The sequence below is a fragment of the Apodemus sylvaticus genome, chromosome 23 (genome assembly GCF_947179515.1).
Source record: "Apodemus sylvaticus chromosome 23, mApoSyl1.1, whole genome shotgun sequence".
NCBI lineage: Eukaryota > Metazoa > Chordata > Mammalia > Rodentia > Muridae > Apodemus > Apodemus sylvaticus.
Window position 1 is genome coordinate 33144548 of NC_067494.1, and position 20329 is coordinate 33164876.

The 20329-nt window shown below is 43.9% G+C and overlaps 2 protein-coding genes and 1 non-coding gene across 9 annotated transcripts in view; 1 reads left to right on the top strand and 2 right to left on the bottom strand.

Annotated features, from left to right (window-relative positions):
- Positions 1–20329, bottom strand: part of LOC127674161 (UL16-binding protein 1-like) — a 564502-nt gene that overhangs the window by 410707 nt on the left and 133466 nt on the right. The gene's annotated exons all lie outside the window — the stretch shown is intronic.
- Positions 1181–20057, bottom strand: LOC127674215 (sperm motility kinase 2A-like). The gene is made up of 3 exons (XM_052170047.1): positions 18854–20057; positions 15647–15742; positions 1181–1299 (listed from the first exon to the last, which is right to left on the bottom strand). Exons 1-3 carry the CDS (start codon positions 20055–20057, stop codon positions 1181–1183), a joined length of 1419 nt encoding a protein of 472 aa, XP_052026007.1.
- On the top strand, positions 14726–14831 carry LOC127674291 (U6 spliceosomal RNA). The gene has a single exon (XR_007975339.1). It is a non-coding gene; the product is annotated as a U6 spliceosomal RNA (small nuclear RNA).

The following is a 20329-nucleotide window of genomic DNA, read 5'->3' on the forward strand; positions in this document are numbered from 1 at the left end:
GTAACTGGTCCAAAGACAAGACAACTCAGAACCATCTGCTCCTGGTCTCCTTATCAGAGTTCTTACTCTACAGCCCCAGGGGAGCAGGGTGTGGCTTCAAAAGGACATCAGTGCTGCCAATGCAAGGTTGTCCTCTTCCAGAGGGTTTGAATAGGAGTCAGAGTTCACAGATTGCAATTCATTGTGCCTGGTCCACGGTCAGGGAAAAAGGGTTCACATCAAATGGACACAGTGACTCACCTGCAGGCCCTAGGGATCAGAACACTGCAGGGCCAGTGCCTCCCAAACCCTCTGTGGCAGAGCCCCAGGTGTCTGCAGGGTCCTAGAGCTCCTCTCATGCTTTGTGCTAGAGAAAAATGCAGGGATGCTGGGGTGGAGGGGCCAGGAGAATTCAATTCAATGGAACCCAGAACTGAGGTCTTTGGAAAATCCCAAATGCAATAGCCATCAGGGGTTTCATCATTCAGGACAGGCTACAGGAACTCTAGCCTGGCAGAGAATGTTTAAGGTGGGAAGAGATTCAGATGGACTAGACTTGTTTTTCTGTTTTTGGTTTGTTTGTTTGTTTTTTTACAGCTTTATTAATGTAGACACCGGGACCCTTATGGAAGAAAAGACCAAACTTAACATCAGTCTCTGGACCAGCAGGCAGGAAGCAAACCAGATCAGACAGGCAAGAATGCATTGCTTATCGGGCAGGTTTGCTTCTGACACAGGACACTTGCCTGGGAAGTCAGGCCACTGTCCTTTCCAGCCCCACCCCCACAGCCCAATTTCATCTTTTTGACCAAGTCTCATGGCTGGCTGGCCTGGAACTCACAGAGATTCTCCTGCCTTTGCCTTCCTAGTGCCTTAATGAAAGTCATGAGCCAGACAGCATAGCTCCTACCCCTGATATTTTTAAAATTAAAATTAAAAGCCTGACTTTTAAACCATCCAGGTCTTAGAACTGCAGATGGACAGGAATCCAAGGTCTCCCCCATGCACCCTCATTTTACAAGTGGGAGACTCACTCCTCACAACACATTTATTAACATCCCCCTCCCCCGCAGTGGAAGTCGGGTCGGCTCAGATTAGAGACACAGTTGAAGACAGCTGCAAACTAGAGTGCTGTGCTTGCCTCTGGAGCTCCTGGACCTAAGATCTAGAGTTCTCTCCTGACATGGAGACTTGCCACTTGCTAGGGGACATCCAACAGGGTGGTGAGATGAAATGCTTCCACAAGATCAGGAGACATCATCATGCTATGTCTTTCACAGAGGTGCAGAGGGCTGGGGCCTGTGTGAGTGAATCTTCCTGCTGCCAGGGAGAAAGGAGAAAAAGAATCAGTTGACCAGGAAGACCCCCATTCTTCCTGCTATGCTGGGCCTGTTGAGCATAGAGTATGAACAGGTTTCTGTCACCATTTTTTTTTTCATGCTAAAGGTGAACCCAGGACTTCGGGCATGCTAGGAACAGCTCTGCTTCTAAGTCGCTACATCCCTACCTCTCTCTCCCTCCTCGCTCTCCTCTTACTTTTCCCTTTTTGAAAGAAGAAAAGTACTTCAAAGTAATATGACATAAAGCTCTCCATCCTACCCCAAAATAGCCTATCTTTAAAGTGAATGATAATAAAAAAATGAAACCCTGACCAGTTTGGACCAGTTTGGGAATTAAAATGGGTTTATTCAAATTCACCCATTTATCCAACAGGCACCATCATGGGCTATGTAAGCCACCCAACTTTCTTTACTCAGTGTCTTCATATTTTGAGACAGGGTCTCATGTATCCCAGGCTGGCCTAGAACTTATAAGACCTCTTGGATTTTGTGGAGGGCTGGGATCACAGGCATTCATGGTGAAGCGTGGTTTGCACTGTGCTAGGGATCAGATTGAGCCCCGTGTTTTCTGCACAGTAAGCAAGAACTCTAACTGAGCAGGTGCCACAGCCTCCGTCAATGGATCTTTCTGGTAACAAAACAGCATCCTCGAGGGTCTCTGAGTTTGAGGCCACTCTAGTCTACAGAGCAATTCCAGAACTGCCAATGCCACACAAATCCTATCCTGAAAACATAACTAATGAAAAATAATAAAATAAATACAATTAAATTTAAAAAATTAACAAAACCCCCATTTTTCCCCTCAATTGGGAAAGGGTCGTGCTCCCTGATATTGGATAATTTTGTAGGGTTTTTCTTATCCCAGAGAAATCTATCCAGAACCTACTATATTGATAGAGACAATACCAGACCAATACACATGAAGCTGTGGGTTCCCCACAAGGAAACACCCCACAGAAACAGGTGTGTGGCACACATGTACTCTGAGCACTTAGAGAAAGGAGCAGGAAGATCAGACATTCAGGTTCATATCAGATCCCACAGAGAATGCAAGACCTTGTTTTGACAAAAAACAATTCTGAGCTTCTGTGCTGGAGGGCTGACTCAACAGTGACAAGTATTTAACTGGCTTACAGGGGACCCAAGTTTTATTCCCAGGACCTATGTCTGGCAGCTCACAACTCAGGGTCTGCAGATGATGGACACATGAGTTTCAGCATAAATAAAAGCACATTTACATTTTTTAAAAAAGAAAATTGCATCATTGTAGCTATTCACATGACTGACTCATGAAGTTGTTAGGCCATGATTTGATACATGAAACAGATAAAAATGTAAAGAGTATTTTTGCCAGGCAGTGGTGGGAACAGCCTTAATTCCTAGCACCAGGGAAGGATAGGCTGGCAAATCTCTGAGTTTAAGGACAACCTGGTCTGAGAACAAGCTCCAGGACAGCCCGAGCTGGATAGAAAAAACATGTCTAGAAACAAAACAAAACAAAGTTAAATTAAAAATATTTTTCATACATGGTTAAAATCATGCTTGAACTTATTGTTCTTTATGGAGAGGGTGCTGTGCCACCAGGACTATGTGCTTGTTTGCTCTGTGTCAAAATACCAACTACCTCAGATAGACAGACAGACAGATGGATGGACAGACAGACAGCGTGCAGGCAGACAAATGGACGGACAGACAGACAGATAGGAGTGCAGCGAAACTGAGAGATGATTTCTTCTTTCCTGTTGGGTCATTAGAAGAAGGCTTGCCATCCCTGTACATGAACTGTTCCTTCCCAGGATGTGTCACTTGAAATCTTTCACAGAGCTTCACATGTGTCTGTGGGTTGTACTGTCTAGCAATGCTCCTGGGCCTCTGAATGAGATGTTCTCTTGGTAACAAGGAGGATCATGGGAAAAGAATGGGCCTTATCCCCTCAGAAGCTCCACATTTCAGTGAATGCCCTTCAGTCATGGCTCATGCTCCTGAACTTAGTACTCAGTTTCTGCATGGAGACCACTGCTGTGTCTGTCTTCCACTGGGGAACTCTGCTTGCTTCATTGTCTTTTAGTGTTCATGCAAGGGGGTGTTTTCCTGTGGTTACCTTCATCTGGTGCTCTAATATTTTACAGTTGCTTCTCTGTCAGGCATTTCAGTTGTACTCGGTGAGGAAATGAGTTTCCCATCTTTCCCTACAACTTAGTGTACACTTCTCCTGAGTCCCCTAGAATCAACCCATCAGCTTCAGATGAGAACTGAGAATAATTCTGCTCTGTATTCTCTATGATTGCCTTAACTTTACCTTTCCACATTAGTGCTGTGACATTAGGAACACGACTGTCAGATTTAGAAAGTGTTCTCTGAGCTTCCACCAATGTCTCTGTGGTTTCAGGGCTGTTACCTTGAATTAGAAGGCTCCTGACATTTTGCTCTTCTGTTTGCTGACATCCACTGGAGGACGAGTTCTCAGAACACATCAGGTAGTTCTAGCATGTGACCCATAGTATGAGGCTCCAATGAATTTTCAAGCTAATAACTTCCACTATTGTAGACATTTTGTTCTTGTCTATTTGCTGGAGGCCTGGGGTAGCAGAAGCTGTCGAAGACATCTGATCAGTTGAGTTTCTAACTGCCGTCTGCTATGGAGAAATTCAGATGCTTCATTAATTTCACATCATCTTTCCATTCATTCATGGTATTGCCTTTCACAACATTAGTCAGTCTCTAGCTAATATTCATTGTTTTCAAAATGAAGTCCTTTTCACTGATGTTGAATAGCCAGGAGGCACCAAAGATTTGTTCTTTGCTGTGCTGACAAACCATGGTAGCCTGTTGCCACTCCAACTCCCGTGGAGACTATGTGACATGGTAAATTTTGTGCTTTAAGATCTGAGGTGTGTGAAGTCATGCTTTCAGACCTGAGGTGTCTATTCCTTGGAACCTAGCCTCCTGGAGGTCCCTGGCATCCTGCTTCTGGAAGCTGTTCCAGTGAATTGACCAAATTCTGTGGATTTTGGTTCTGTGCTTAGTCTTTCTTGATTTTTATGATAATAGTTAACATAAAGCAACCTGGACATATCTTGATAGATCAAGGGCCCAAGGGATGTTCCAGGAAACATTCCTGATAGTGTGATCACTACAAGGCCTACAAAGACTGATGCCTATGAATCTGATACCCAGCACCAGGTAGTACCAGACTTGGGACAAAGAAGATTCATGAACTGTTCAACACAGGATCCCCCCATTTTTCCAAGCTTTACTCAGAGTTAAGTGGAAGAAAAATGAGATATTTGGAGATGTAATGAATCAGTTACAACAGGAAGACTTGTTTATGAAAAATGCAGATATAGTAGATAGTGAAAGGGTCAAAGTTCAACAGCTGGAAGGGAAGTCCTCCCATAGGTCCCTTTCTGTACCATTGCCAGGGTCCTCCACAGAGAACATGATGTCCCAGCACCTTATTTGGTAGGTGTCTTCACACATGAGCACAGATACGCCCCCTGGTGGACAAGGGTCTAAAGGGCATTGTGTGGATGGACAAGTGGGAAGGCTAGAAGGGCAGGGAAGGGAGCTGAGCAGGCTGGTAGCTCATGAGCCATGTGGGCATTGAGGCTGAGCCTGCTGTCACTCACACACTGTAATCCTAGCTCTTGGTACCAAAGCAGAGAAGGGACGGTTTCAGATTCTAGTGTGGTAATAGTGTGAAGGCTTATAGCAATATAAAAACTGAATAAAAGGGGTGGGGAGTAAGGCCTAGAGTGATAGTGGCTGCCTTGTCCCTGGAAGCATCTGTTGTGATCTCCAGAACAAATACCAGGGGAACATGGAAAGAAAGTTCTAGTACAAAGGGCTTTCTGAATGATGGAGGGCTTATGAGGAATCCCTTGGGATGGCAGTGTCTATAGCATAGGCGGCCTTAGGTCCAGGGACCTGTCTGAGACTGCCTCCTGGTCTTGAACTGCTCCCAACATGATTCCTACAGACCCAGATGGTGCTGGGGACTTCTCCATGTACTCCCTTCTGCTACCTGAGTTCATCATTGATGCCCTGCCCCCACACTGTAACTTTTCCCTTAACTTCTTCAATTTACCGAAGCCTGGGTCTGGGAGAGACAGGGTTCCCAGTCACTGTGGTGCTGGACTGAAGGACTGGAAGCCCTGCAGCTTCTGGAACCCAGGACTGGGAACTTCCTGATTTAAGCCACATCCCTGTTCCTTACCCCAACCCTGCTCCATGTAGGCCCTGGGAACTCACCAGCCAGCAGCATGGTAGATCCACAGCTCAGTAGAATTAAAGCCTCAGAATCAGAGAATGATTGCTCTTGGTGGCTGCTGCCTTGGCAATGTTTTCTTTCCACAGATGCTTTTTACTGCTGTTGGCAAGAAAATGGGGAAATCACTAGTACCTCCCTGCTGTGGCCCCAGGGCAGAGTATGTAAGAGTTCCCAAGTACCTGGCTGTGATTCAGGCCTTCTGTCCTCTGACCAAGCATCTCCCTAATCCACTTGTCCTTAAATTTCTTAGGGGATCCCTGCTGTACCTTGTGGCTTGGAACCTCCCTCCCTGTGAACCATGGCCCCTCTCACACTGGGTCCTGTGGAGATTACAACTATGAACTGAATCCTGACAACAACACCTTTCAGGACTCACACTCCCTCTCCCAACTCCCAAGTTGGTGTTGTAATCCCTCTGAACTTTGTATAAAATCTGAACTGAACTCTTAGGGTTTTGTTGAGTCATCAAAGTTGAAGCCCTAGATATAACAATTGAGGATGTTTGATTTGGGTGGTCAACTGATTCTGAACCCATGTTTATTAAATGAATGAGTACAAAGGTTGAAAATAAACTGAATCTTTTTCTTTCTGTTGTAGTAGAGACTTATGCATAGGAAATGTCCAGATCCCTGGCACATCATGCGTGACTCACTTTTATTTTTTGACGCTGTTTTGCAGGTTCACTCTATATTTGTAAAGGTATGTGTGTGTGTGTGTGTGTGTGTGTGTGTGTATGTGTGTGTGTGTGTGTAGTGGAGTGTCAGAATAGTGAATATACAAGACAGAGATTAACGGGTGAGGAGTCATTGGTGTCATCTAACCAGTGGGTTATGCCAGGTAGAGAACTCAAGATGCTCAGTGCTTGCCTGTACAGGATGAGCCACAGCTAATGACACCCACTGATGAGTCTGACAGACCCACTGTGAAGAGCACTCTCTCACACACTGGCTTGGGAACTTCCTGCAGAGAACACAGAGTAGAGCTCTCTCCTGGGTCCTGATCTCCCTGGCTGAGGTGGGCATGTCTCTCCTATGGAAACACTCTGATGAAGCATCACTCACCTTCTCTGTCTTTTGAGCTTCTCAATAGACTGCTCACAGCTGTTTTCAAGTAGTTGCTTATGTGCCATTGGGTCTGTGGGTTCAGCTGTTAGCTGCACTTATGATGCTGTCTTAATCATTTTAAGAGAATTTTTTTAATATTTGTATATGATAGAGTCCCTCAAAGTGTGTGTCATCTACATTGGCTTAGAAGTAAATAAAATCACATATAAATAGAATTTTAATTTCTTTTAATTAATTACATTAAAATCACTTTAAATTGATTCTGTACAAGCATGAACACATAGATTGTACAATGTAACCAATTTAAGTGTGATGTTTCCATGTTTTAGCTAATAAGAATTGAATCTTACATATCATGCTCAAGCTGGATCTTCTCCATAGATGACAAAAGTGGTTGACATGGACATCCACATTATTAAGGGTAGAAGAGAAAAGCCTAAATTGTGTCATGACTTATAACAGAGAGTAAAAGAGGAAGGACCATTAAGACTGAGAAGACACAACAGTTAGACTGTGGGAAGTAGATTGCTAATAAAATGAGGAATATTTTTAAATCAGAAGAGAATTCTTAGATTAGTGTCTCAAAATTTTCTTTTAAATAAATACAGTGGATAGTTTTATGTTAACTTGACCTGAACAAAAGTCATCTGAGAGAAGGGAACCTCAACTGAGAAAATAAAATCAGACTATTGGCAATTCTGTAAGGCATTTCCCAGTTAGTGATTGATTGGGGATAGGGTTCAGCCCAATGTGGAGATGCCATGCCTGAGCTGGTGGTCCTGGAATCTATAAGAAATCAGGCTGAGAAAGCCTGGGATATCCAGACACTAAGCAGCACTCCTCCATGGTCTCTGTGTCTGCTCTTGACTCCAGGGTCCTGCCATGTCTGAGTTCCTATCCTGACTTCATTTGATGACAAACAGTGATATGGAAGTGTGAGCAAAAGGTAAATACTTTCCTTCCCAAGTTGTTCTCTCATCACAGCTATAATAACCCTAAGGAGGGTAATTATACATATGTATGTCTATGTCTATATATATATACAATCATTAATATATTTATTTAATATAAAATGTAATATATAACATATATTATATGTTATATACAACATGTAATATGTATTTTAACTTTTCAGGAGAATATCTGTGAAGGTTAACTTAAAAAGTGCAATGACATAGAGCCTTGTGCTGCATACCTTTCATCCCAGAACTCAAGAGACAGAAGCAGGCAGATCTCTGTGAGATTGAGTTATAAAGAAAGGTTCAGGGCAGCCAAAGCTATGTAGAAAGACTCTGTCTCAAAGTAAACAAATATGCAAACAAAATGTGACTAAAGAAAGGCATTTCCTTAAATATCATAAATTTATGTCAAGTCCAGATAATGCCTCTGTGTCTTCCTCTCAGATTGTCAGACTATTCACTACCTAAAATCCTGGGTCTCATCTGAGTCAAAACTTAATTTAAAATCAATTTTTGGTCAGTCTTCAAGTCTACAAAGGCTGTATTTCAAATGACTATTTGTTCTTCAGTACTGACACAACTAATATTCTCCATATTCAATATAGCTCACACTCAGAGGCAAAGATTGATTTAGAAAAGAGGGCAAAGGTGAAAGCCAATGTTTTGGCCCTGGTTCCCAGATCAAAGAGTTCCCCCCAGGAGACAGTGGAACACCTCTATACAAGACCTATATGTCTAGTAAGTCACCTGATTTACTTTTCAAAAAATTCAAAATAAAGATATTTTGAGAATTTTGTGATAACTGTATTTCCATCATTTCCAGCCTCTTTTTGCCCCCTCGAACTCCTCCTGCATTCTAGGCACACACCCTCAGGTAAACTGGACACCATTTTAGTCATTATTGTTTATATAAAATACACACACACACACACACACACACACACACACATGCTTGTGTAACACCACAGGCCCAAATGAACTATAAAGAAAAGATGGAATCTGTTAGTTTGGATGAGAATGGCCTCCATAGGCCCATGGGTTTCAATGCTGGGTCCCTAGGTTGTGGAAATCTCAGGGAAAGCTTAGGTCCTGTGGCCATGTGAGGGGATGCATATCCTTGTAGATGCTGGTGTGGACTTCTTAGAGAAAGTGTGTCATCAGTAGTAGACTTTGAGGTTTCCAAAGCCCGTTGCAAACAAAATATCACTCTCAAAATTGAACTGTAACTAAGACAGAAGACATGTTGCTCTGGCATCTAAACATGCACAGACACATTTACACGGATGTAAACTGGTATATACATATGTACAGGAAACTCACTCACACACGTGCACACAAACACACAGACACTCATATACACAGAGGAAAGATGTCCTCATGGTCAGTTAATATTAAAACAGGGCTCAACATTTTGTGATCAGAGAACCAGGATATACAACAAACTTGACTTCCCATCTCACCCGAGTCAGAATGCCTATCACCAAATAACAAAAAATGAGGACCTGAATGCAGGTTCCACTATTAAGAGCTGTGCCTACTCTTCCAGAATACCAAGGTTGGATATCTAGAGCCAAAATGGCAGCTTGTCACCACCTATAACTCTAATCCCATGGGAACGGATACCCTCTTCTGGCCTCTGAGAATACTGCACTGCACATGTACAATTAGACAAAAAAAAAAAATGGTCATGCAATGAAATAAAAAAATAAGACAATTAAGAAAATAATCACCCCACACAAATAAATGCAAGCAAGGATGTGTAACTAGGGCAAGCAATGTACACTGCTAGACGAGGATAACTGGGAAGCCATGATGGAAATCAATATGGAGGCTTCTCAAAAATGGCACATATTTACTATATGATCCAACTGTACCATCACTCTTGGACATATAATCAAAGAACTCTACTTTCTATTCCTGAGATATACATACTTACTCATGTTTAAGGGAGCTCTTTTCATAACAGGATATAAGCAACCGTTCATCAAAGGAGGAAGATGGGGAGGGAATTCCCCTAAATTTCCCAGCTAAGAAAAGGAAAGGCTTCAGCCTGAGGACCAAGTTGTCTCCAGGAAGATTTAAGAGGACTTATGGTACTTTCCAGGAGTGGGGATCCAGGAAAGGGAAAATCACTTGAAATGTAAATAAAGAATATATCGAATAAAAAAAAATAAAATAAAAGTTTTAATGCAATAAAGCTTATTCCAAAATAATTATATATGATATTGATGTAAACATAGGTCACCTAACATTAGATGAAAATTTTTTATCAGTCTTTGCTGAGTGGGCCATGTTCCAGCCTAAGCAAGCAGCAAATCTTGGCAGCTTTGGCCAAATCTTTGGTTCTGGCTTTAGAGACAAGGATAGAAGAAGGGACTGTAGAATCTTGCTTCCCAACTCAGTAAGGCTGCTGAGGCCAGTTGTGAGTCAGGGACGCCCCGGCATGGAGGCCAAGAGAGGCCCGTGTGGGAAACTGTGAAGATGAAGCCTGGATTACATCAGAGGCAGCAAGAATTTGGAGATGCTAGAGTCATGAGACACCTGCCAAGGAGATCTGCTAACAAGAGGAGATTCAGCCTAGGGACAGAAGGTCTTTGCAGGTAAACAAAGCTGATAGGATTTAGCATTCTGAAGAGCATTTTAGCATCACACATGGAGATGCAGGCTTTGAAGTTTGACCTGCTGGTCATCCATTTTAATTTATCCAAGTATTTCCTTGCTATGATCTGTTTTCTCCCTTCTGGAATGAAAATGTATAATCTCTGCCACTGTATGTTAGATGTATGGATCTGCATTTTCATATTAATCTTACAGGATGTTACTGTGAAAAGGTTGCATTGAGTCTTAAGAGACTTTGACCTTTTAGAAGGAATTGAGACTGTGATAGACTCTGGAAGTGTTGAAGGTGGACTGAAACATTTTTACATTATGATATGGTGACAAGCCTATAGAGGCAAGGGAATGGAAGGCAGTGGTTGCAATAAGAATGGCCCTCATAGACTCAAATATTTGAATGCTGGGTTTTTTAGGAGTGGCACTATGAGAGGAGGTTTGTGGCTTGTTAAGAGTAACTATGACTGTTTTTGGAGGACACGAGTTCCTGGAGAAGGACTTTGAGGTTTCAAAAAGCCCATTTCTAGCCCAGAGCCTGTTCCTTTGGAACTGGATGTGGAATTGTCAGCTACCATATCTCCCTGTGTACCACAATGATACCAACCATGAGAATAATGACCTAAACCTCTAGAACCAGAAGCAAGCCTCAGTTGAACTCTCTCTTTTATCAGAGATGCAATAGTTAGAATCTCTTTACAGCAACAGAACACTGACCAAGACAACCTGTTTACCTGTTTGACACTTAAGTTGCTTTTGGTCAGAGTGTTACAGCAACAGAATGAATCTAGAACAACACAATGCCAAATCCCTTAGACCTAATGCAGTCATTTTGGAATGTCTTCCTGGAACTGGTCAGAGGATAGACCTCAGTAAAAGTCAGAGAAAAACTAAGATGGGTAAGTGTGGAAGTTGAAGATTTGTGATCCAACGTCTCAGAGATGTTCATGTACCAGAGAGAATGGAACAGCAAAGAGTTCCAGGAAATGTGCAGAGTCCGTGTTGCTCTATGGGAAGAGGGAGCTGCCATATTGAGAAGGACAATGAGAATGACCACTGAGAAGGACACCAGCATTGATGGAAGCTCAGGATTGATGCTGATGGCTCAAGGCTGGGGGTGGAGTTAGGCCACTGTATTCCTGGGTCCCAGCAGATATGGAACAGAAAAATCCCGTCATACTGACCGTCAGGAGCAGTCATATCAAGGACAGTGGTCCACTGAGGAGGAAGGGCGGAAGGAACAGCCTGGTGCCTGAATGCAGAGGTGGGGCATGGCCAAAAGAAACAAAAGATCTTAAAGTCAGATAGATGGTTAACCAACCCGCATCTGGATTGGCTAACCCTCCCATGATTCTCAAGCTAAAATCAGATGTAATGGCTGAAGTGACTGCTAGACATATATTTTGATGCCCTCAGTGCCTTAGCTTATACCCAGAAAGATATCTGTTCACACCTTTGAGCCAGCTCTGAGGCTGAGCCTCCACCTACTCCTCATAATTACCTACAGGCAACAGGGTACTCCTGAATAGACAACAGAAACAGAGTCTTTTACCCTTTGGAAAAGACTTTACCTAGTTGGGCTGACTACACCCATTGCCCTTAAGGCAGACAGAATCATCAACTGAACTCACCACACCCAAAATTACCTAAGAGAGCCCCTCCTCTTTCAGACTCTGAGAACATTTTACCCAGATTGCAGGTTGTCAAGGACAAAGACAATGCCTTGAAACTCAAATTGCAAATCTTATTCTTCTAGTAGCCTTGCTTTTAACCAATAGCTGCTCGTCCTCTACCATCCGTCTCCAGCCTTATGACCTAACTTGGATTTCCTATAATGCCCCTATGGGTGACATCCTTCAGCAGGTGCATGGAGTAGCTCAACAGGTACCTGGCCTCCCCACCTCACCTTCGACATCTAGGATCTTGTGGCAGTTACCTGGTCTAGTGCCCACCTAAGGGAACATTATTTTTATGTATGCCAGGGAATAAAAATAGTAATAAAAAGCAGAGAATAAAATGTGGAGGGGCTCACCATTACTATTGTAGATCATGAGACTGCATGAGTATGGTTATTTGGTGAGCAATTCCAGTAGAGGTCAAATTTATTCAGGACAACTGCCCCCCAAAATCACTGAAGGATGGGTTTGGCCTAGTACCAAAATTCTCCAACCCACAATATCAGAAACAAAACAAATTTAATCCCATTCCTCATAATATTCACCCAATAAGGAAAGGCAGCTATGGGATAGGGAATAGAAACAACTTGGGGGTTAAGGACCCACACTAACTCATGTTCAGGGACTGGGAATTTATTTTCCATCTGTCTTGACAGAGAAACATGGTTCCTCCTGAAAGAGTTAACTCAGAAACTTGAAAGGGTGAGGGGCTGGGTTGCATTCCTCAGACTGTCCCATCCCAAAGGACAGTTAACAGGGTTCCCTGGATCACCTAGGGGAAAATGAGGGAAAGAGACTCAAGAGACAGACAGTATTCTGATCAAGCTGTCAAATTTTATTGTTTTACACATCCCAATATAAAGCAAATCAAGCAGCATGTAGAGAGGGCGTATGAGGGGGCAAACAGTATCTCTGGGGAACAGTCTCTCACAGGACAAGCATTGTCTTTAAACTTTGTCTCTAGGAAGTCGTCTCTTAGAATTGTTTCTCAGAATCTCATGGAAAAGCTGGCTGGATTTCAAGGATGCTGGCAAGCTAAAATGATCATGAGCAAGTGAAGTGGAAAGAGATTGCTATAGTAACCTAACTACAGGTGAGCTCAGTTTGTTCTATCCAACTCAGGTGAGCCCTGTATGTGCTGACCAACTTGCTATTTGGCCAACCTGAAAGCTAACATTTTTCCTTCTAAAAGCAAGCTTGAGCATGTAAGATGGCAGAAAGGAGGAGGTTTCGAGGTCTATGTGAGAATGGCTCCTGGAATCAGACCACAATAGGGAGGGAGAGATCAACCTAGGGGTGAGGACACATTCCAAAGGACAGACTAGACTGACCTGACTGACAGTTGGCCACTTACCTCATTCCCTAGGTGACCAATCTGTTTAAAAATATAACTGTTCTGCCAGGCACACTTTGCCCAATGGTGTTTGCCCTGGGGACTGTATAAAAAGTCTGCTGTGCAGACTGTGAGTGTTGCTCTCTCTACATATGCAGAGTGACCCTTGCATGCTAATATTTTTAATAAAAAAATTCCTCATGCATTTGAATCAATTCTGTCTCCTCATGGTCTGCACATGGGGCTCAGTAATGAAGGATGGTGGAGACTTTCACTCCTAGACCATTGAGGCAAAATCCAGTGTTTGGCCCCACAAAAACCCACACCCCAAAGGTCATCATCACAATATGGTCTACCCAAATTCCCAATGGAATTGTACCCTCAGAGGTCCACACACAGGACCTTCAGACTAGCACTGACATGACCCCAAAATCACTGTCACTATAGGGTCTACCCTAATCCCCAACAGATTTGGAATCTCTTAGGTCCAAACACAGAAATTTCAGGCTAGCAAGGACATATTCCCTCTCACCTATAAGAAGTCACACATTAGGCTTTGATTGTTACCCATAAGGATTTCACGTCTAATTATTGGCTCTTTGTCAATGCTAACCCCCACCAACTTGCTGTGATGGCATTGCTTTCCATGCTTCAGTCCCTGAACATATAGAAGCAAATCATTGCAGATTACAACTAATGGGCCCTAGCCAGGTCAACTTACAATCAGTTACAGAGCAAGAACTATGTATAGGCCAAGAAATACATACCAGGGGAATGTTCTCACCTCTGTAACCAGACCATTCCCTGGGATAAATGTAATGGGTCCTTCTTAGTCCCACATGAAGTCTGGTGGGACTGCTCTACTGTCCTAACTTCATTCATCCAAATGGAAGCACTTAATGCTTCCTCTGAATTTTGTGTTCTGGTTCAATTGGTTCCCAAGGCAACTTACCTTTGTGGATAGCCCAGTGCTTGTATTTTGATGCTAATTTGAGCTCTGATCTAGAGGGAGGAGAATAGGATGATGAGGAAGTGAGAGGAGCTACTGAGGATTGTCAAAGACAATGCAGAGAAGCTCATGTCCTGGAGTGATATGGGATAATGTATATGGAAATAGAGTGTTGTACTGGGAGGTCCTCCCAGTCTAGCCTTACAGCTTGTACTGATACTGTTTGAGTTGAGATTTCTTTTACTGGGCAATTGGGTTGGAAAAATTCTGCAACACCCTTCTTTCTATTCTAAAGTGCAAATTGCGCATCCTTAAGAGTTAGGCATAGAGTTAAGGATGTACATGAAAGAGCTGGCCAAGGTGTCCACCTGGTGTCTTCAAACTGACAAAGCTGTCACCTAAATCTACAGCAAATACGCTACTTAGTGGTACTCATGCCCTAAGCATGGTGTGTTTGCTAGCTTTAGGCTGACTAAAGAGAAGCTACAGTCATTTGAGAGGAGGGAACCTCAATTCAGAAAATGCCTCCATAAAATCAGGATGTGGTACTTGTTTAGGCAGAACATAAAGTAAAATGTAATAATAAGGAGAAGAATACCATGGCCACTAGAAAAAGATGACATGCAAATGCACAAAGCATACCATATTTTTACCAAATAGTCACCAGAGGCAGGGAGAAATAGAGACCTGATTAGGAGAGGGGAGTGGGAGGAGAAAAGGGATACAGGATCATAAATGGGCAGAGGCAGCAGAAAAACCCAAAAGGCCAGGAGAATGAATGGAACTATGCAGCTGTGGAGGGTGGAGTGAGGTGGCAGGAAACCAAAAGAAAGACCCAGAGTCCTGGAATGTGAGAGGCACCCAGAACTCAATAGGGATGACCTTAGCCATAATGCCCAAGAGTGGGGAGATGGAACCTGAAGAGACCACCTCTAGTAGTTAGACAGGGCCCCCAATAGAGGGATGGGGACACCAAACCTCCTACAAAGTTTTTGACCCAGAATTGTGTCTGTCTTAAAGAAATGCAGGGACAATAGTGGAGGAGAGATTGAAGGAATGGCCAAGCAGTGTCAGATCCAGCTTGGGATCCATCCCATGGACAGGCACCAAACGTTAACATCATTACTGATTCCATTTTGTACTTGCAGACACAAGCCTAGAATAGCTGTCCTCTGAGAGGCTTACTTAGCCATGGACTGAGACAGATGCAGATACTTACAGCCAACCATTGGACTGATGTCTCTAGTGACATCCTAAACCAGGCATCTGCCAGCTCCACATACAGTCCTGACCCCAGGTCCAACCTGACCCTGCTCTAGGATTCCCCTCTATGACCCCATTCAAGCCAGAAATTGAAGTCCCAAGGTGGGGTCAGTTGCAGCCTGATATGACCTTGCAGGGGGCATGGGTAGGTAGATGATTACTCTGGATATTTTGGTGGGATACATTCAAATCCTGTTCATTACCTGGTTCGGTCTGCATCTTGCCTGATGTTTCACCTTTCAGCAACATCTGCTGGTTGCCCACCTCTTTGTGTCTCTGCCCATCTGTAAACAGGTATCCTTAAGAACAGATTTGAGTCAGGCATTCTATTGTTTCCATGTGTGGTGTGCAGCAGGTGATAAGAATATTGTATTAGTGGGAGCACCCACAGCAGACACTGCCCACTGCCTTAAGCAAAACCACAACATTTTCCCTGTGGGCGATGGTAGTGATGTTGCGGGGATTGTGCCCATGGTGGCTGCTGGCATTCAGCCCTGCTGGCATGAGGACTTTGTATGCCAGTTATTATGAATTTGAACTATGTTCTTTTCTTGTTAACATGGGATCACACTGTGCAGTTCATATTGGTCTCAAATTCACGACCCTCACACCACAGCCTTGGTAGTATTGAAATGAGAGTCTTACCAATTAGGATGAGGGGTCTGAGAACTTCCCATTCTCTAAGCAGCAGTTAGCAGAGGTGGGCTATTTTTTTTAGCACAGGGGATTGGAGGTTGAGATCCCTCACCTCAGAAGTGACTTAGCTCATTTATGACTACTGGGCTTAATGGCAAGAGAGGACACTTTTACAAAAACAATTCTTTCTTTTCCTGCTCTGGCTACTGTGAAGCAAACAGATTGTTTTACCAGGTACTTCCTGCTGTGATACTCTGCCTCACCATAGGCCTAACACATGGAAACAGCTACCCATGCACTGTGAACTCCGAAACAGTGAGCCAGAAGGAAACTTTTCTTTATCACATGATTAGCTTGGTAATTTTGTCACTGCACCAGAAATCTAAGGTGGAGACATGGAGGTAAAGCTGGAGTGTCCCTGATCTCACATGGTCCAGACACCTTTGCTATGTGTTTGTGGGAAGCACTTGGAGAAGTTTGGAGATGCACCCTGCTGGAGAACTTGGCAATGTTCTAATGGAGCAAATTGACATTATGATAGAGAATTGATCATAGTGATAGGACTGAGGATTCTGATTGGAATCAGACTAGAGGGTACTCCTAGTGTAATAGATCTTGGCAAACATCATACATGCAAAAAAACATGCACATCAACACATGCTAGTATGCACACATTAGCATACACATACATGCACAAAAGCAAATATATAATCACACATGTGCACACACAACACAGGATCAGACACGCAGACACAGACAAATACATGTGACACTTATGTTCCCTGAGAGCTTCTGAGGCAGAGTCTGTATGAGGTAGAGTGCACTTTAGAGAAGAGTGTTTCCTGAAGAGATTGGTAACATAAAGAAGCCAAGGGCTTAATACTGGGACAAGTAGAAGCATGGTGTGAGGACAACTCAGGAATCTGAGAGCCATCAGAGTGACAGGTGAACATATGAATGGCTTCAGTGCCAGTGAGATGAGGTTCTCTAGGCACTGGGAGTCTATCAGGTATGATAGGGTTCAGAGTTGGCCTTGTTAGGTGATGTCCCTGTGGCAGAGCACATCTGGTCTGTGTCAGTAGAGATTGTCCTCTCACAGAAAACATCTCTTCTCTCTTTCAACAAACATCTTCCTTCTGCCCCAGATCTGATTTATTCACTAAAGGACACTTGCCTGCAATCAGGCATAACGGAATAAGGTGGATCGTGCATGTAAAGAGGAAAAGTGAACACCTTGTCTCATACAATTATTGTCCTGTGGGTCAGGATGGACCTGTGGCTCCTCACAACCCTGGGATCCAACCCATGCCACATCTGCATGTGGAATTCCCAGGGTTACCATGCTTGCCTCTGTAGAAATGGGTCAAGCTGATGGTACCTAATGCTCTCCATGGTACTTCTGAGAATGCTTGCTGGGTCCAGAAGAAAGTCCACACTTAGCTTCTACACTTCCTCCTTCAGGTACCTGAAATCTTGGTCCCTTCAAAGACACTTTTAATGATTTGGCAGATTAGTGCCTGAACTTAATTTTCCTGGGGCTTTTCAACACCACAGGGCCAATTTTCCTATGTAAAGAAGATGCAGGGAAATCTCTGAGTTCATCTTTCACAAACATCAATTTAATTCTCAGAGTTATGGCAAACGTATCAAGAAGCCTTATATCCTCTACTAAGAGTGAGGCAGGGCCATGCACCTAGTGGAGGTGTCTGATGTGAACCTGGGTAGACAGAGGGGCTCCTGTCACTACCAGCTTTGGACAGGCTTTCAGCCCCTGCTCTGAATAGTGATGATGTTGTGATGGCCTTGGACCACCTGGGATATCTTCATTTGCTTCCTTCCTCCTGGCTGGATTCAGGGCACTGATTGAAGCTAACAGACCCAGAACATGATGGCTTTCCACTAGGCTCCTCCTGAGGTCCATGTCTACACTGTGTCCTCTCCAACACTGTGGCTGTAGGATGGTAGCATTGGGCATCCTCTGGTGATCTTCTAAAATGCAACAACACATGTGTGAGGGACTGAGAATCTCAGCTGCACAGGGCATCTCTCTAGCTGTGGTTACCCTGCTCCACACTGCTCCCCAAGCTGCCTCCTCCTCTGAACCTTCCTCCCCCCCATCTCCTAGCTCCCACCCCATCCAACCCTCCCCACCCTCAGAATCTCCTCCTCTTCCTTCTCCCACTTCCTCTTCCTAGCATGGTCAGTACCTTCCTGTTTTCTCCTTCTTGTGCAATGTGCCAGATACTCATTATAGATGCCTTATGGCATGCTAGGATCTGTTGGTAGGTTCAATTTAACCATAATCCCAGTGTCTACACCTAGATTCCCCATTTATCCTACCATATACATACATAAAAGTATAATCTGCCAGTTGACACAGACATGAGTAAAATAGAGACATTCAAGTAAACAAATATACCTGGGTCCAGCCTGATGATTTTCTTAGGATGCCTTCCCCTTGTTTCATTTTTGTGGGGAGATTTTCTTCTGCCTCAGACGAGATCTGTTTTGTGTTGGAATACAGCAGCACAAACTCAGGAGGTTTCTTCCCATCTTCCTAGCCCACCATTTAAACCCTCTGGGTGGGCCCCTGCTGGGTTCCAGCATATCCTTTGCTGAGGTGGTGGGGTGGTCTGCTGTGCTTTCCTTGCTCTGGCTATTCTTGGCTCCAAAGTGCATGGAGGAAATGCAGGGTGCACTCCTAGAACTTATGTGGGCTTGGCCCATTGTGGGTGTTGTCTGGAGTGTCCTGCAGGGAAGGACACCAGGCCAACTAACACTTCTTGCTCTCCTCTCTCTAGGAGTGAAATGACCTTCACTCGTGTAAGATGACCAGTGTAATGCTCGTTGCTTTTCTCTACAACTTTGTTCAAGTTTGAAAGTGGCAGGATCATCAGGGGAAGGTAAAGGTGTCCTCAGTGGATTCATGGGCTTAGAACGGGTCAGGCTGTCACATTCATGTTGTTTCACAGCCTGTTGTTTCAGGAAACTATAACAGGCCATGTCCTGGTTGTATTTTTTGCGAAATAGGGAGTCTTTTATATCTTCTTCTCTGAAGCCAAGGTGTCCCATGGCTTTTATAATGGCCACATCTGGGCCGAGGGTGGGCAGCTCCTCACGAGGATGCGTGAACACCTGGGAATCTTCTCTGACCCAGGGATGCTTCAGAACTTCACCAATGGTTGGCCTCTGTTTGGGGTCTGGTGTAAGTAAAAGCCTAACCAGGTGCTGGAGTTCTCTTGATAGGCGAGAGGGGACAGGATACTTTCCTGACACAACCTGTCTTCGAAAATGTAGTAAGTTGGAAGCATCAAATGGTATCCTTCCGGTGATCATAAGATACAAAACGATACCCAGGGTCCATACATCGAGCTTGTGGCCGTCATATAGTCTGCCAAGGAGGAGCTCAGGCGCAGCAAAGGGGAAAGTCCCACAGTGATAGCTCAGCCGCTGTCCTGGCTTCACTTGGGCACTCAGCCCAAAGTCAATTACTTTTATTTTTCCATTGCTATCTATCATGATGTTGTCCGGCTTGAGATCTCTATGAACTATACCTTGGTCATGGCAATAGTTCATAGCATGTAAAATTTGTGTGAAGATTGCCCTGGCTTCATCCTCCTGCAGGTGGCCAGCCTCTAGGATGTGGTGGTAAAGTGACTTGCCCTCACACAACTCCATGATCAGGTATATTCTCTTCTCTGTCTTGATGACTTGGAACAGAGAGATAATGTTGGGGTGATTTAAAGTCATCATGCTCTCCACCTCTGATGTGACAGGATGGCACCAGTTCTCTTGCTTGGGTATCATTTTCACAGCCACGGGGGTGCCTGTGAGGCGGTGATGGGCCAACTTCACATTGGAGCGGCCTCCGTGGCTAATGGTCTTTCCAAGGATGTACTGAGAGTGAAAACTCTCTGTGTTAGAAAAGCTGGACTCAGATGTGAGGTTCTCTGAATCCTCTTTACTCCCAAAACTCATTTGGGGCAACAAGGTATAAATGCTACCTAAGAGGTAGAAAAAAGAGAAAGGGAAGAAAGAAAGCTATGATGAAAACTAAATAATGAAAAACTAAGCAAAACAGAAAACTAAAATCCAACCAAAATAACAAGAGTAGATACACAGAAAAGTAAAGTCAAAGGAAAAGCCAAGGAAATCCAAAATAAAAAGCCCAAGGCAAAGTCTATAGGAGTGGATGCTCAGCTCACCAACACTAAGAAGGAATATTACTAATTGTGTAAAAAGAAAAAGTT

Excerpts from the sequence above, each read along its gene's own strand:
- LOC127674215 (XM_052170047.1), bottom strand. The coding sequence starts at position 20,057 with ATGAGTTTTGGGAGTAAAGAGGATTCAGAGAACCTCACATCTGAGTCC. Across the intron at positions 15,743-18,853 it reads GAGGAGAGCAAGAAGTGTTA|GATACCTGTTTACAGATGGG; the intron begins GTTGGCCTGGTG and ends TCTGTTCTTAAG. Across the intron at positions 1,300-15,646 it reads CAAGATGCAGACCGAACCAG|CAGGAAGATTCACTCACACA; the intron begins GTAATGAACAGG and ends TCTCCCTGGCAG.